Raw genomic sequence first — 17,685 nt, 5'->3', positions numbered from 1 at the left:
ACCTCGCTCTGGCCGACGTCATGGTGGGCAGAGTTTAAGGAGGAGCCGTGCGGCGGCCCTCGACCAACCAGCATGCAACGAGTGAGGTGACCGTCGCCTGGCCAATCAGATCCCGCGACGGGAGGAAAGGGCTCCGCGTGATGTCACCACGATCCCGGGCCAATCAAGGAGCTTGCCACCCGTTTTGGCCAGTGGGAGAGACGAAGAGCGATTTGCGCGCCAAAACTGGCCAGTGAGAGAGGGAGGGTCGCGAGGAGGCCCCCCCTCTGAAGAGGGGGCGTATAATTATAGGCGCGTTCGAGGGTTCTGAGTTCTGGCAAGAAGTGAACATCTGTGCACAGAGTGGTCGGTGCCACGGAGGGTCTTCTCCTGCCAGCTTTCGCCCTGTCGATTTCGTTCGCCTGGAGCCCGGTCGTGAGTGCGGCTGGATCGTCTGGATCATGCTGGGGGTCCAGTTCTACCCCGAGGACCTGGTCCTTGAATACCGCACGAAGCAGACAGGTCCGAGACAGGCCTCAATAAAGACCATTTTGGTCCGATTCTTTGGGTGTGTGCGTATGTGTGTTTGTGGCGCCAGTCAGATAAGTTGTGAATTGTATAAGTGCCGTGCTGAAAATGCGTGCATTTCTTTTGATCGGTATAACTCTGCCCTTATGTGCTCCCCTCATTCCCCCATTGTGTATAAATACCCCGATTGTTCAATGTTTCAGCTCGTTCATGTCCTTTCCTCCATTGGCTTAGCGTGCTGCGTGTTGGGAATTTAGCCAGGCTGTTGCCATTGTTACTGGATATTTGGGACCGACGGACCTCGGCGATAAACCGCTCGGATCGCACACGGTTCGAGTACGCCAAGTGGCTCGTTCCGTAAGGGTGCCGTCGAGGGTGTGGAGACTCGGTAAAATCGCCACGTGGTGTCTTGGTATTTTGAAAATTTGGCGAATAACCCTGTACCATGTGGCAGAAATATTGACACTTCACGGTCCAATAAGGCAATGGTTCTCAACCTGGGGGTCACGACCCCCTGAGATTGTTTATTTGTTTTGACAACTTCCCTGCGACCCCCGAAAACAAACAAATATATCATAAAGAAATTCATAAATATTTTTTGAAAATGATTTTTCCATTAAATCTCCCATACCAATGTTATAATGTCGTCATTATGAAACAGATTTGAGCAGGAAATGAAGTGTGTGTGTGTGCGTGTGTGTGTGTGTGTGTGTGTGTGTGTGTGTGTGTGTGTGTGTGTGTGTGTGTGTGTGTGTGAGAGAGAGTCAGAGAGAGTGCGACAGTGTGTGTGAGAGTGAGTCAGAGAGAGTGCGACAGTGTGTGTGAGAGTGAGTCAGAGAGAGTGCGACAGTGTGTGTGAGAGTGAGTGTGATTGAGATTGTGTGAGTGTGTGTATGAGTGAGAGGGAGAGTGTGTGTGTGTGAGTGTGAGATTGTGTGACAGAGTGTGACAGAGTGTGAGTCAGAATGAGTGTGAGAGTCAGTGTGTGTGTGTGTGTGTGAGTGAGATTGTGAGAGTGTGTGTGAGTGAGATTGTGAGAGTGTGAGTCAGTGTGAGAGTGAGAGTGTATGTGTGAGTGTGAGAGTATGTGTGAGAGTGAGAGTATGTGTGAGAGTGAGAGTGTGTGTGAGAGTGAGTATGACAGAGTGTGTGAGTGTGAGAGTGTGTGTGAGAGTGAGTGAGAGTGTGTGCAAGAGTCAGAATGTGAGTGAGAGTCAGAGTGAGTGAGAGTGTGAGTGAGACTGTGTGTGTGTGTGTGTGTGTGTGTGTGTGTGTGTGTGTGTGTGTGTGTGTGAGATTGTGAGAGTGTGTGTGAGTGAGATTGTGAGAGTGTGAGTCAGTGTGAGAGTGAGAGTGTATGTGTGAGAGTATGTGTGTGAGTGAGATTGTGAGAGTGTGAGTCAGTGTGAGAGTGAGAGTGTATGTGTGAGAGTATGTGTGAGAGTGAGAGTATGTGTGAGAGTGAGAGTGTGTGTGAGAGTGAGTATGACTGAGAGTGTGTGAGTGTGAGAGTGTGTGTGAGAGTGAGTGAGAGTGTGTGAGTGAGAGTGTGTGCAAGAGTCAGAATGTGAGTGAGTCAGAGTGTGTGTGTGTGTGTGTGTGTGTGTGTGTGTGTGTGTGTGTGTGTGTGTGTGTGTGTGTGTGTGTGTGTGTGTGTGTGTGTGTGTGTGTGTGTGTGTGTGTGTGTGTGTGTGTGTGTGTGTGTGTGTGTGTGTGTGTGTGTGTGAGGTAGGGTGGTTCACAATATAATGGTATAAGTAAAAGTTTTCCAAATTTTGCCAGATCGCATTTTGCCTTGTTCCTATTGACATTTTGAACATCTGTACCAAAAATTGAGCCAATAGGACATCAGTAAAGGGTGGCACACTTTTTCACAATTTTTATTGCTCAACCGAAGAATGCGCAACTTTCGCAGGAAACAGAAACTTGAACGATATAAAGATAAGTATGGTCATTAATAATCTTTCCCTGTACTTATACTAAATGAGTAAGAACATTAGAAGAGTTCAAACACTATATTCGCTGTATGATGACTTTGTTCTCTTTGATACTTTATCTCTGTGTCCTTGCACAACACGGAGCAAAAATTTCTTTTGGTCTTCGTTTCGCACAGATTGTTGACAGCGTTTTATAAGGGCAATGCCTCTCTCTGCGCTGTCGTTGATGACCTTCAAGGAATGAACTTTTTGACGCAGATTCTCATCTGTGAGAATGGACCTCACATCATCAGGGTTACTTCTCCCATCAATTTGGCATGCAGTAAGAACCTCAAAGAAGTGGATTGAGCGGCGAGTGACGATGCTAGAGATGGTAGCTGTACTGCTCTTGCGTAAGAAAGACTTTGCATCAAGTCTTTTGAGCATCTTCCCAGGGCATCTTTCAAGATTTCTGAGCATTGTCTCTTTTTCTTCAGCGTCAATGCGAGCATCAAAAAATGCCAGGGTGACGAGATCTTCCGACAGATACGACAAATGTCGTCCAATGCTGTTCAATGCAGCATCTGCAATGGTTTTATCTGGATACAGATGCAAACTCTGGATCAAGTCCAAATCATTCTTTGGAGCATGTGTTGCCAGGGAAGACTCATGCCAATACATTATGTAGATGAAACAGACAAAGTTGGTAACTTTGCTCACTGATCGCTTCTGCTTCAATGTCAGTCTCGTGTGGGCCTCAAATAAAGTTATTTTGACGCAGTAAATGGCCTTAGCCATCCACCGTGCCTGATGGTAAGCTCCTGGCGCTCAAAAATGGAACTCAGTGTCAACTGCAAGGCCTTGTGCATCCTGGTTGCCCTCAGGTTCAGACTTCTCAAATCCCCCCAAGTGGAGCAGACACAAGTTCAACAGCTCAGCGTAGTCCTCCCTTGGATGTTTGGCAGTAATTGCTCTCTTCAAAAAGGGCACAACAATGGCATGCCGACTTTGAAAGTATTTATCCATCGAATCCAAATTCAAGATGGTATTAGTCTGTCTTGTTAATCTGATCCAACTCAGCTTGAAACTTTTTAAAGATGGGTATGTCCGGGCTACTTGATGGATCACAGGCTGCTTCGAAAAAATGCTTGAGCACGAGTTCAGAGACGTGATGCCTGCAGGCCAACCATAGGAGATCCTTGCCCAGTTCATTCTGTAGTCACATGCATGCTCCTAAAAGCATGCCACTGTTTGAGGCAGTAGTGTCAAATGACATTCCAATTATCTTGTCCTCCAAAGCTAGGCGTCGAACTTGTTTCACGACCATGTCAGCCACCTCCTTCCCAGACCCATCAGCTGCCACTGGAACTCCCAAAAGTTCTTCAAAATCCACCCCACTGGCAATGACTGTAATCCTGTCTTCATGGTTGCGCTGGCAGGTGGCTTGAGGCAATAGTTTGCCATCCCAATGAAGCACTAGAAGAGGTGGATCACGAAAAGCTTCAGACTCCAACTGAGATGCCACCTTTGCTCTGTTCTTACTGCGAGCTCCATGGACAGTTGCGGAACTTACTGAGTAATTGCTAACAGCATGTCCCAAGCTCTTTGCTGTCACTATGAAGGATGCAGCAGCCTGACGATTGGATAGACCCTCTCTGTCCCATGTTGTTATCAATGAAGCAACAAGTACTTCAGATGAGCCTCGCTTCTTTAATCCTGCATGTGAGGTATGGCTGGGCTTGGCAGGCGTTGCCCTGTAAGCGAACTCTTCGTCTGAACCATCTTCAGAGGCTGTTGATGAATCTTGTCCAACTTCTTCCCTCAATCGAGATAGTGTGTGAGTACCTCGGATATACTTCTGTTTTGCCATTGTTTCTGCACTGTGTTCAGCTCTTGCGTTTCTCTCAGCTTCTCTTGCCCTCTTTCTCTTATCCTTCCCTTGCTGAACCTTGTCTACACATCCAAAAGAGCATGACATCCGGTCTTCTCTTTGGTGCCTTAGAAATTCTTTGTCTTCTTCGGGGATCTTCAGGTCGAATATGTTTGCTGCAGCAATATCGAGGAGGTCCTGAAGATCCCCAAGCCAAGTTTCACGACGTAAAAGAGCTCCATCCGTCTCTGTTTTTCTCTTTTATAGTCCAGGAGCCAACCTGTGTACGAGGCTGTTTTAGGGTTGGACCTTACAGCCTCTGCTATAAAATTTTACACCCCCAGGATGTTTAGATATATGTTTGCAGTTCATGAAAACCAATGTTGGCAATTCATAAGCTCTTGCGAAAAATTTTGGCGGACGTTTTTGTTTGAGGAAGATTTGAAAAATTTGATAAAACAGCAATTGTCAATAAAATTTCTAAAAAAATTAAAAAATCACATTCATGAAAAATAAATGTGAACTAAATGTAAGAATTCAATCAGTGCATTGTAAAATGACAAAAAAAATTGCCTTGTGGAAGTAAACCTCGTAAAAGTACATAATTTTGTGAAAAATGCCTTAAAAATAACGTTTTTTGAAGATGGCCTTTAGAACTTTTCTTATCATAGGCAGATGCTGCATTAGAATACTAATTTCTCTTAATGTGATATGAACATGGTATCCATGACTAATTAAAACAGCAAATTTGAGTGAGTTCTATCAATTTTTAAAGAGAAAATTAACATTTTTGTCAACCAAAGTTACCCCTACCCCCAAAATCCTCTTACTCTATTGAACACAGTTCGGTTAAGGTTTGCTGGATCCAGGTTGGGTACTTCACAGTTCACTCTTCCAAAGGAAAATTCAATGGTGTTTGGAGTGACATGGCCCTGGAGCAGACATACAACAATGAAGGGAAGACATCGCTGTTCAAAGGCATATCTCAGGCACCAGCTGCTCGAGATAAATATGTGAAGACAGCACCATTTCTCACAGCTGTATCAGAGAACATAAAGTCTATGGCTAATCTAGGCCAACAGGAATCTACTCATCATGGAGAAACACATAAGCAGGCAACAGAAGAACATATGCATGTTGAGGAGATCAAGAAAGTGATATGCCAGCAGATGATAAACCCATTCCAGTGTAACAACCAAGTGGATCTGCTCAATAGAGCAACTGGTGAGAAGGATGCTTCAAAAGACTTGGTCCATGCTCAAGCTAAGGGCATGGAAGCCATTATGAAAGCAGAAGAGGTGGTCTCTATTAAGATTGAACCACTGAAGCTGGTAACTTTGTCCTCACAGAAGAAATCAAACCCATCAAGGAAACAGAGTTTAATCAGGATCTATCAAGATGAGACTGCAACTACACGTGTGTTGTGTTTCTATCGTGATGCCGACCCAGTCACAAGACAGATTGCATTTTCCCATGAATGGACAGACTATCCATCATCCCTGTTTGAGGTTGATCCACGCTTAGCACAGGGGTTTGTAATGCGCAAAGGCAACAAGTCTGATTTCGTGGCAGTGCTAATTGCTGAAGCTGAGCAGGATGTTGTTTTACAGCTGCCATCATTACCACAGAGTGACCTATACACAGTTTATCTGGTAGACACAATGGCATTTGTAAATAAATACCAAAAAATGGGTGCAAAAACATTTGGTGAACTTCCCCAGCTGTATCTTCGCAAGCTCCTGCAGTTGAAACCTGAAATGTGCAACTGTGTCAACATCATTGGTGATCAGTATGATTTTGATGATAGCCATACTTTGAAGGGTGATGAGCAGCAGAGGAGAAACCAGACAGACCAGGCAAGACAATTCTCACCATCCAAGAGTCTAGAAATTCCGGACTGGAATTTACTCATGAAGAATCCAAGAAATAAAGGAAATCTTCAGAACTTCATTGGCACTTCCCTTTGTGAGAGTCCTGAAGCTATTCCAGATGGAGTGACCATCATTATTGGTGGTATGATGGAAAACAAAGGTCACACTCTTTCCATCACATCAGCATCAAGTTCAGTTCTGGACTTACCTTGTGAAGAACATGAAGAGGCAGACACAAGGATTATTGCTCATCTTGCATATTGTGTGGAATATCTTGATCACCATCGAGCTGTTGTGCATGCAACAGATACAGACATAATTATGCTGTGTATATATCACTTCTGCTGCTTGAACACATTGCAAGAACTCTGGATACAACGGCAGAATCAATACCTACCTATTCATGAGCTGGTAGAAGTGTTGAGCAGGAAGTACCAGAAAATCCTCTTGATGTCACAGCTACACTTCTGTGCACATATGTGTTGTGTGGATGTGACACAGTGAGCTACCCATTCAGAAGGGGAAAAGAAGAGGTCAGGTCAGGTATGGGAGCATGTGCCAGAACAGCGCGTCGCTGCGTCCACTTTCCGCCGGTACTCCAGGGGCCTCCGTCTGGCCATCCCCCAGGCAGATGCCAGGCCCATCCCCATCTCCTTGAGATGATGGTCAACCTGCTGCAACCATGAGGCACGTGGTCAGCCCACTGGCCTCCTCCACTCATGAGACTCCCTCGCTGAGAGAATCTGGTGAGCAGGATCAGCGTCAGGAAAACGAGCCACATGTCCATACAGCCGCAGCTGACGCTCACGGACTATGCAGGTAACAAATCTCATCCGAGTCTCTCTCAGCAACCGCTCGTTGGACACAAAATCCGACCAGCGATAGCCAAGGATTCTTCAAAGAGACCTGGTACCAAAGGAATTAAGTCTCCGTCTCAGATCCTTGGTCAAAGTCCAAGTCTCGCACCCATAGAGCAAGACTGGAAGTACCAAGGACCTGAAGACTCGGACTTTCGTCCTCCCGCACAGGTACCGGCAGCGCCACACCCCATGATCCAGTGAATCCATGACTCCCCAGGCCCGACCCAGACGTCTATTGACCTCCGGCTCACAACCTGCGGAGACATGAATATCACTGCCAAGGTAAGTGAATCTATCCACGACCTCAACATCCTCACCACAAACAGACACAGACAGGACAGCAGCATCCAAGATGTCACCGAAAGCCTGGATCTTAGTTTTGACCCAAGAAATCCGTAATCCCAACGGCTCTGACTCCTCATTCAGCACCTCGAGGGCCCCCAAGAGGATGTCTAAAGTCTCCGCAAAGATGACTGCATCATCTGCAAAATCAAGGTCCGAGATCTTGACATTGCCAAACGATGCACCGCAACTTGATCTCTCCGACATCCTCCCTAGAATCCAGTCCATACAAGTGCTGAAAAGTGTGGGGGCAAGTACACATCCCTGACGAACTCCAGTAACAACTGGAAATAAGTCAGAGATGGTACCACCACACTTCACAGCACTCTCAGTACCAGAGTAGAGTTCAGACATCAGATCGATCAGTTTCGGTGGCACCCCACGAAGACCAAGAATCCTCCAGAGGACATCCCGATTCACTGAATCGAACGCTTTACAGAGATCAACATAGGCTGCAAGCAGCCCCTGCCAAAACTCTCGTCTGCGTTCGGCGAGGACACGAAGTGCAAGGATACGGTCAATCGTTGACCTCTTTGGTGTAAAGCCTGACTGCTCTGGACGCTGGTGCTCAAGCAGATGGTGGCGAACCCTATCAAGAATTATCCAAGCAAAGACCTTGCCCGGCACTGAGAGCAGCGTCACCCCTCGGTAGTTGTTGCAGTCTTGGCGATCACCCTTCCCTTTCCAGAGAGGGACAACAAGGCCCCTCTTCCAGTCAGTTGGGATGATGCCTGTGTTCCTGTGAAAAGAAGAGCGGCACAGGTTTCTCTGGGACTGATAGGAAACCTTCCCCACCTTGTTGATTTTGGAAGAGATAGTGAAATGGCAGCAACAGAATGTGTCATTGATGAGGCCAGAGTATACTGGACTGCTCTGCATGGCCAAAAAGGGTTCAGCTGTTTGGATACCCTCAGGCAGCATATGTTTGTCTCTTCAAAATTAGACCTTAGGTCACTGCCAGCAACAGAAGATGCGTTTTACTTCCTTGTTTTAAGAGCATTGTATCAATTGCTTCTGTATAGACGTGCACATCTCAGTGACCGAGCACTTCCCCAGCCACAACATTTGGCAGAACCCTTATCAATGGAAAACTGGTCCCAATTCTCATGTCTAAGCCAGCCAAGCCAAACATAGACAAAACGGTGTCTTGCATGTGCAAATTATCCAAATGTCTGAAACGATGTTCATGCAAAAAGGCTGCTGTGCCTTGCTGAGTGACATGCATATGCCTTGGTCAGAGAGGTTCATGTGGTGGAGTTGTTTCAGAGAGTGACTCTTCCTCTGAAGAGGATGTTTCATGTCACAATATTGTGTTAATCCATTTCTAATTTTATCTTCCTTAAAACCATGGCATGTAAAAGTATGTTCTTGTTCCTGACCCCATTGATAGTCAAGCATTTCTGAGTTGCATAAATCTTTTGTTGTTTGACATATAACCTTGTCAATTGTAGGTAGGTTAAATCTACACCAATTGTGATATAGGAAATGAACTCCTCTTTAATATGAGGGGTCATTTGTGTATATAGGTTTAGTGGTTATGATTTTAGGACAATATGAATTACCCCTACCCCCATCCTACATCTTCGCTTTTGCCAACATTTTGTTATCAGAGGGGGCTCGCAAAAGTGTTGACTGTGTTGTTGCGCAAGAGTTTCACCATTGCCAACATTGGTTTTCATATACTCAAAGGGTGTCTCTTTATGAAAATCAACACAAAAATTTTATAGCAGACCGGGCAATTTTTTTTTAATTTTGATCGGTTGGCTCCCGGACTATACATACCGCTCTTTGCAATTACAGAAGCCTTTTTATGAATGTGGCTGGCTGTTTTTACTGTGTTATACATCAGTGTAAATAATTAATTTGTGATGCCAGTTTAGTTTAGTTCTGTTTAGTTTTAACAGCTGGCCGTACCTAGGCGTTGACCAATGTGCTCCAGGCACTGTGGATTTTTTATGCGCTCTGTGACGTCACTGCAGTGCGTTTCAAGTGTGAGTCGGGAGGGGGGGTCGAAAACCCCAACCTAAATTTTTTTGGGGGGGTCGCAGCTTCAAAAGGTTGAGAACCATTGCGATAAGGGACCCGTACTTTTCTGAAAAGGTACAATCTAAATTCTGGGCGATCGGTCGAGTTGACCCTACTCCATCTAGCAGTCGTGCTCATCACCGATGCCCGGTCCTACAACATTGGTGTTCAGGAGCGGGATTCGTACCCCTCCGTCTCCATGAACTTCACGGATTCGGATCAGGGGTGTAGGGAGTGAACCCCCCCCACCCCCATTTTCCCCAACTTACGAGCTTATTAAATTCTGTTCCAAACACACAACATGTCTAGCCAAGACGAGCTGAGGCAGGTGGGTTTAGAGAGTGTAGAAATAATGTTAAAGGAATCCGTGGCTCAGGAAAACACCCATGAGGAAGACATCCTTACCCCAGGGTTGGGAAAAGTGGCGATGCCATTCATCTGGTTCTTTTTATTATAACAACTGCACCACTAAATGTTGTCAGTGGGAGCGGCCAGGGCAGGTGACAGTGCAGCATGTTATGGAGCTCATGCAAAGAATGTTGCAAAAGATGGATGCGAAAACGCAGGCACTAAGGGCTGATATGCGAACGCAGCGGGGTGAGATGCAGAGCATGGGGTTGAACCTCCAGGCAGGGCAAAAGGCAATAAGGACGGGCATAAAAGGCATCATGGCGGCACCACGTGGCAGAGGGACCGAACCGACAGGGAGTGTAGATTGTGTCTGGGCCGTGATGGAGGCGGGTAAGGTCGGGACGAGAGACGCCGTCACGGTAATTGGGGAGACCGAAACGTGTAAGGTGAGACACGAGGGGACAAAGGAGGTGACAGAGAAATTAACGGTGACGGAGACGCGGATAATAAAGGAGATAAGGGGAGAAACTAATGAACGCGAGGGGACGACGGAAAAAGTAACAGAGACAGAAACGCAGGAATTAAAGAAATCAAAAGAGACGACGGAAATGAAAACAGAGACACGGGAGATAGAGGAGATAGATGGTGAATTGGATGAAACTACAGACGAGCACACACTGGTAGAGCTAAGAGGGGACAATGGGGTCGAGCTTGGGGAATGTGTCGTGACCCAGTGCGAGCAGCAGGATAGCCTCCTTCAGGAACTTCAGGAACAGGAGGGAGGAAATACGCTCTCTCGAAGCAGATCGTGACGAGGTGGGTCCGGTCGAGCCGAACGAGGTGGAGCGGATGAGTGCTGTTTACGGGTACACGCGCAGCTTGAGGGGTAAAGAGACCCCGGGAGTGCTTGTGGTAGCACGAATCCCCGGCGTGATTGTCCCGGTGTGTGTGGTAAAGAGTACGAGTGGTGAGGGTGTGTTGAAAGGTGAGTATAAGGTGTGTGTCATGGCGTGCGTGAGTGCACGCGAGAAAATGGACGATGGACCGGTCCAGACAGGAGAACGAATGGTGAGCCTGGTGGGCCGCAAAGGGTTATTCCGGTCACCGCACCGGTCCTGCGAGACACCGCGTACGAGGCCCGTTCGGCATTTCACGAACGGCCCTCGCCAGCACGTCTTCGTGCAGGGAATCCCGCGCAGAAACGTCCGGCGTTTCGGAAAAGACCATCGCATGGACGGTTAAAATGTAGGCGAGTGTCGGGTGAATTCGGCAAACAGGGGTTCCCAGGTGCGCGCATGTGTAAAGCTCCACGTGCTGCATACCACGTGTTCTGTTCACGGAACGCGCAGAGCAGGTTTCCAGGATGATGCGCGCGTGCTGGCCTGCATGGGAAATGATTGTGAAGGGAAACCGCGCAGGCTCGGTGCGTGGGTGACGTCATCGGCCCGGACCTCGTGGCACGAATGCCGGGGAAACAGTGCACGTAGTCCCGCGTGGGGAATCCCCCAAAAGCGAGCGCTCATTGCGATTGGCAGAGTGACGTCATGGCTGCACGGATCGGCCATCTGAGGGGACGTCGGTATCGCCCATAGGGACGAACAGGCGTGCCGTAAACCACCACCATGGCGCTGCAGAGAAAAAAAAAAGCCTCGCTCCAAGTACACGGCCCAGCCAGGATGTGGCAAGCATCCTTGATTGGGCAAAGGAAGCACGAGTTAGTGGGATGGGTTTAGTGGGAGTTATACCGGCTTCATGGGGGCATGGGTTGTTCCTCATGGAGCCCGTGGAATGGGTTGGTTCGAGGGATTTAGGATACATTTAGAGAATGGATTTTGGGGTTTTTCTGGAAGACATGGACGGACATGGAATGTGTCGTGGGGACATAGCTTAGCTATGTAGATTAAAAGGAACGTGCATTAGTTTAAGGGATGACGAGGGGGCACAAGATAGTTAAGGGAATTTAGTTAGGAGAATGGCAGTGTTGGAGTGTAGTCTAGGACCTAGCTTAGACATGTATGCACTTAATTTAGGAGAGGATAACTCAACTGTTTTAGGCTAATATGACCCCAAGGAACAACTTGGGATGTGTGCCAAAATCTCTATCCGGGACAAACATCCCGAAAATGACCACGCCCTTTTTAAAATCTATGTACCCCATTGTCTATCACTCTATGCACCCTATTATAATCACTCACTCAGCCTGCTTTTGATTTATTCATAGCACCAGTGCTACAAGATCTGGAGAGAGAGAGAGTGAGAGAACGACTTATCCATCCAGGACTGCTATTAACTGAAGGAGAAGTTCCCACATGAATGGTGGATTTGTCATGAACACCACCAAGAAAGGTACTGGAGTGCCCTTTGACCAGGCGCTAGAGCAATGCTACAATCGGCCTGCCAAAGTGAGTGGGGGGATAATTGGGGTCACCAGACAGAAGGAAGCAGTGGCTCTGTGGGGAATTATCAAGCATAAAAAGACCAGTACGTTGACCTCCTGAAGATGAAGAATGATGTCGAAGGAGAACTCTCACTTCACCACGACTTCAACCCAAGTACTGCAACTAAGATAGTTGGGATGGTGCAAGACATAAAGGAGTATCTCCTGAAGGTATGCAGTCCTCTACAAGACCAGGTAGCATTGAAGAATGTTCTCACTGGAGAAATTGTGACCAATGTAAACGTAGACAAGTTGTTGTGCTGTATCAAGGAGGGCAGCACTGCTTGTGCTAATTTTATCAATGATCGACTCAGAAATAGGTCGATATCGATACACTCAACTATTAGCAAAATCAAGTTTACGTCCCCTAATACCACCTTGAAATTGGCTCCCAAAGCAGACATCAAAGATGAGACAATCAAAGCTCTCATGTTTATTGAGTATGGGAGTCACCGGGGGTTCACTGTTGAGGAGCTACTCAAGCATGAGATCACCAACTCTGCATTCTTCTTGGTTGACGAAGATGGTTGCTTGAGGAAGAGTACCAAATCACAACTTGGGACTGAGCTGCTGAAGTTGTGCCCACTAATAGGGCCAGAAACCTCCCCACAAACCCACGCCATCATTATCGACTTCATGAACTTGGTGAGAAAGGTCCCCTTAAAGAAGCTTGATCCGCCCGTCAAGACATTCCATGACTTTGCTGTTGCCTTGACATCTATGGTCACCAAAGCTGGGCACAACTGTGATGAGATCCATATCGTTTTTGATGCTTACAGAGAGGACAGCATCAAGAATGGAGAGAGGGGGAGAAGAAGAAAGTCAAAAGAAATGGTTGTTCTTGATGTGATATCACCAAACCAAAATGTTCCAGTGGTATTAGAGAACTTTTGGTCATCTTCCATGAGCAAAACTGCTTTCCAGGCATTATATGTTGAGTGGCTCACCACCAATTACCACGGAACCAAACCTCTATACCTCGGTATATCACCACAGGCATGGATGGTGTCAGCTGGGTGTGCTTCTCCATTCCCTCGGCTCAACTGCATACACGAGGAAGATGATGACAGGATGATGTTCCATGTGCAGGACATTCTAAGTCACCGGTCAGGACCTACATCCATGACGCTGTCATCAGGTGACACAGATGTCTTTGTGTGCCTGTTATACCACATCAGAGTCAATTGGAGAGATCTTGGCCTCCAAGAGCTTTGGCTCGTCGGCAACTCAGGAGTGAAAAGATCAATATTACCACTCCACGATATCTGCATAGCACTGGGAGACGAGCTCACAAAGTGTCTCGCAGCACTCCATGCGCTGACTGGGTGCGATACAACCAGCACGATATCAACTAAACTTGCAGCCCTGAAAGCTGTCCGCAAACCAGGAAATTCCTCTCTGATCCTGAATTTTGACTGTCCCCAGCTCGCAGAAAGTGCAATACAGATGGCAGAGACATTCTTGGTCGTGTCTCAAACCATCAACAGACCTGGAGACATTTGACGACCTGCGTCTCACTGCATTTGATAGCAATGCTCTCAAGATGGACTTTGAGAGAACCACTTGCACCTCAACTAATGCAAGGAAACATATCCATACAGGCTATTACCAACAGCAGCTGTGGGTCCAAGCCCCATTTAGAGATGCCACCCTGATTATGAATGCCGAGTCTTATGGGTTTGTAAGAAGCGCCAGTTTATTAGTCTCTGAGATTGTGATCTCCAAACCCAAAGGCCTGCCAAATCCCTGCACATGTGGCAAGTGTGCTCGCAAAAATGGGTGTTCCTGCAGGGTAGCTGGGATCAAGTGTTGCAAGTACTGCAAATGCAAGGGAGGTGATTGTTGTAAAAACCCTATCACTGAATGAACATTGCTCATCATACTCATACCTGGACTCTGTTGTGTTACTCTTCATGTTCCTGACCCTGGTTTACGTGACACATAAACAGTATTAATGTGATTTTAAAAGTTGTATTGTTGGTGGTTGGGCAATTTCCCTGCTGATCTTTGAAACATTTAAGCTCTCTAGATACTGCTGCCTACTAAAGTAATGTTTTGTTTTTTATTTTTCATTTTAAGTTAACATTCCATTGATGATAGTATGTAAATGATTGAAAATACAATTTCTTTATATTAATCAAATGCTCGCTTTCTTTTTAAAAAATCCCTTGTATTGTTCAAATTCCAAATTGTCAGTTCAACTCTCGTAGATGACACAAATCTTCTAACTTTGCTCTAAGTCCGGAAAGTTAAAGTTAATAAATATATGGCAATTCCAGTATGTATGATAATAAGTATGGTAAATAAAACGGTTTTTAGCCATTTTCTCATAAAAAAATATCAAATTCGAAATTTTACACTCTTCTATGACCCCCCCCCCTAAATAAATAAATAAATAAACATGGCCATTCTGAAGATTGAGCACCCCAGAAAATCTGGAGCTCCAACGGTTTAGAAGATACAGCTATGTCAGAAGTAGCACTTTCGATGAAAAAGGGTGTGGTCATTTTAAAAAGGGCGGTCATTTTCGAGCCGTTCATCCCGGATAGAGATTTTGGCACACATCAAGTTGTTCCTTGGGGTCATATTAGCCTAAAACAGTTGAGTTATCCTCTCCTAAATTAAGTGCATACATGTCTAAGCCAGGTCCTCTACTAGTGTATTAGTGAGGTTAAAGGAAAAATTGAAATGTGTAAGGAATGAGTATGGGTCAGCGGGCCCGAGTGTGTGAATGGAGTGAATGTGGAATGCATGGTGTGAATGACTGAGTGGGGGGAGGAGTGATTCCCACCCAAGTGACCCCGGGGTCAGTTTAATGTTAGTTAGTGGGTTAGTTAAATTTACAAAAAGGAGGTCGTTTTGTTGTTGGTGTTGAGTGAAGGCACGATACCCATTTGGAGGGGTGCAGGAGTAAAATTGACCGGCTGGGAGCGTGGCTTGGGAAGGTGAGTACCGAGTAGTGGGCACCCCGGGCACCGAAGTAGTGGCCAGAGTAGGCCAAGGGTCCGGGATAGTGTACTGGGCACGGGCGACCCACGGAACGGAACCCGGAGCACCAAAGATGCCAAGTGGGCATGGAAGAGGGCAGTGCCAGGAAGGGCAACCCCCTTGTTCATAGGGAGCAGGTAGGCTCGGAGACAGCCTCAGGGCCCGGGGGGTGCCAGAGATAGAGTCCGGCAGAGGGGGAATCCCTGCCAAGTGAGCCACGCTGCCCAGCCACGAAATTGTGCAAGGGCACAGAAGAAAATTGGAGGGCTAGGCCCAAATTTATAAGGGACACCAACACAGGCGACGGGAATCATGGTTTTTCGAACTGATAGTTTAAAGTGACAGGCGTTTTGGAAAGCCCCGGGGTAGTTTAAAGGTTAATAAAAAGTAGGATAGTTAGGAAATGTACCCCTTCGCACCATCCATCCCTTTGCTCTCTGTAGGCCACTGGACCCACCTTGGTAGATTGCTGAACTATGTAGGAGGCCATTCTGAGGCTTTGTTGGGCCTCGAGACAGGACGCTAGTCTCTCCTTATTCCGCTCCAGAAAGGGAACTCCAGAAAGAAAGTGAATGGGGATGGGAGTAGGCTAGGTTGACAGGATAAGTGAGCCGGACAAAGACAATAAAGTGGGTTTGGGAGACGGAATTGTAAAATAACAAGGACAAATGTGTCCAAGAGCCGCGTCCTAAAGGTTTTGTCTTCACCAGAAGAACAAGAACAAAGAGAAAAAGAAGAAAAAAAAAACTTCCGATATTTCGTCACGTGCCTTGATGCAGCCAATAGCAAGACCCGTCATGGACGATCGTCGTTCATGACGAGAAAATAGTGTATTTACGAAATTCCAATACATTAAATGGAATAATCTTTAAATAGTAACGTGAACTTTTCTAAACTTTAAAGCAAATGTCCGAATATATTTAAAAGTTCATGATAGACGCTCTCAAAAGGCACCCTCAATGCGAGGATGTGTACAGGTCTTTCGTATTTAAGGAGATCCGGATCCTGTATATAAAAGCCGAGTCCTTAAGGTTTTGTCTTCACCAGAAGAAGAACAACAAGAACAAGAACAACAACGCCGAGCTCTCCTAGAGCCACGTTCGCTATGCGAGACGCGGCTAAAATATATATATATATATATATATATATATATATATATATATATATATATATATATATATATATATATATATATATATATATATGTATTGAAAGGGGCTAAATTTGTTTTGTGTTGTAAATTAAGGGAGTGGGTATGGACAGAGACAGGCAAAGGCGATAGGTTGGGGGGAGACAGTAGGTTAGGTCCGAGCCCGCCTTCGGAGCGGCCGGCACCACCGCACTCCCCCCCAGACCAACACGGAACGAGTTCAAACAGGTGCAGTTAATACAGGTAATGAGTGGAGAATGGGAGGGCTTCTTAAAGACAAAACTAACAGGTCTGTGAGAGCCAGAATTCTTACTGGTTGGTAGGTGATCAAATACTTATTTCATGCAATAAAATGCAAATTAATTATTTTAAAATCATACAATGTGATTTTCAGGATTTTTGTTTTAGATTCCGTCTTTCACAGTTCAAGTGTATCTATGATAAAAATTACAGACCTCTCCGTGCTTTGTAAGTGGGAAAACCTGCAAAATCGGCAGTGTATCATCAAATACTTGTTCTCCCCACTGTATATGTATTTCTATATATATATATATATATATATATATATATATATATATATATATATATATATATATATATATATATATATATATATATATATATATATATATATATATATATATATATATATATATATATATATATATATATATATATATATATAAACCCATCACGAAGAAGTATTCTAGACAACGCAAGCCACATTGTACTCACCATCAACCGGGAGAGAATCTTCACTCAATTCTTCCTTCACATGCACACCTTTTGAAGTTGCAAGCGTGTTACCTTGGAGATATTCCGCTTCTACCGGACCTGTTTCACCTGCAAAAAATTCAATGTTAGCCCAGAACAAGGTCTTGATGATCTAATATATATATATATATATATATATATATATATATATATATATATATATATATATATATATATATATATATATTTTGCCACGTTGGAACAATATGCAACATGTCATGCCTCATCCAGCACAGGCTCATATTTGGCAAAAAAAAAAAAAAAATTCAAATAGTCGAGGCTTGTAGAAGAGCTCGTATTAGTACACTGAACAGATCAGGACACAACAGGACAAAAAGAACAGTTGAGAGAGGTGGGAAACACCAAGAGCAGAGTTGAAGACCAAGATAGAGGCAGACTTGGACAAAGATTGGGTGTGGGGAGGAATGAGGGAAGGAGAAGATGCATTGAATGGATTCTCAGGAGGGAAAACTAAATTTGGAAGGAGGAAAGATTGGGGTAGGGTGACAGGAGAGGGAGGGTTAACAAGAGTAGAAAAGATCATGGTTTTGGATTAGGGATGATCTGAGATGATGGAGAACAGCCTAGACCTAG

The 17,685-nt window shown here is 45.6% G+C and overlaps 2 protein-coding genes across 2 annotated transcripts in view; one reads left to right on the top strand and one right to left on the bottom strand.

Annotated features, from left to right (window-relative positions):
- LOC147010009 (uncharacterized) overlaps window positions 1–17,685 on the bottom strand; it is a 187,754-nt gene that overhangs the window by 84,729 nt on the left and 85,340 nt on the right. Inside the window, exon 5 of the mRNA XM_085861221.1 lies at window positions 17,053–17,160. Within this exon, the coding sequence (XP_085717347.1) occupies window positions 17,053–17,160 (108 nt within the window). The remainder of the gene's footprint in view (window positions 1–17,052; window positions 17,161–17,685) is intronic.
- LOC147010011 (uncharacterized) overlaps window positions 1–17,685 on the top strand; it is a 77,658-nt gene that overhangs the window by 36,801 nt on the left and 23,172 nt on the right. The window lies entirely within an intron of this gene.

Source organism: Eptatretus burgeri, chromosome 17 (genome assembly GCF_056783735.1).
Source record: "Eptatretus burgeri isolate ZD-2024b chromosome 17, Ebu_testis_v1, whole genome shotgun sequence".
NCBI lineage: Eukaryota > Metazoa > Chordata > Myxini > Myxiniformes > Myxinidae > Eptatretus > Eptatretus burgeri.
Note: the sequence above shows the minus strand (reverse complement) of the source record. Positions and strands in the feature narration are given on the sequence as shown.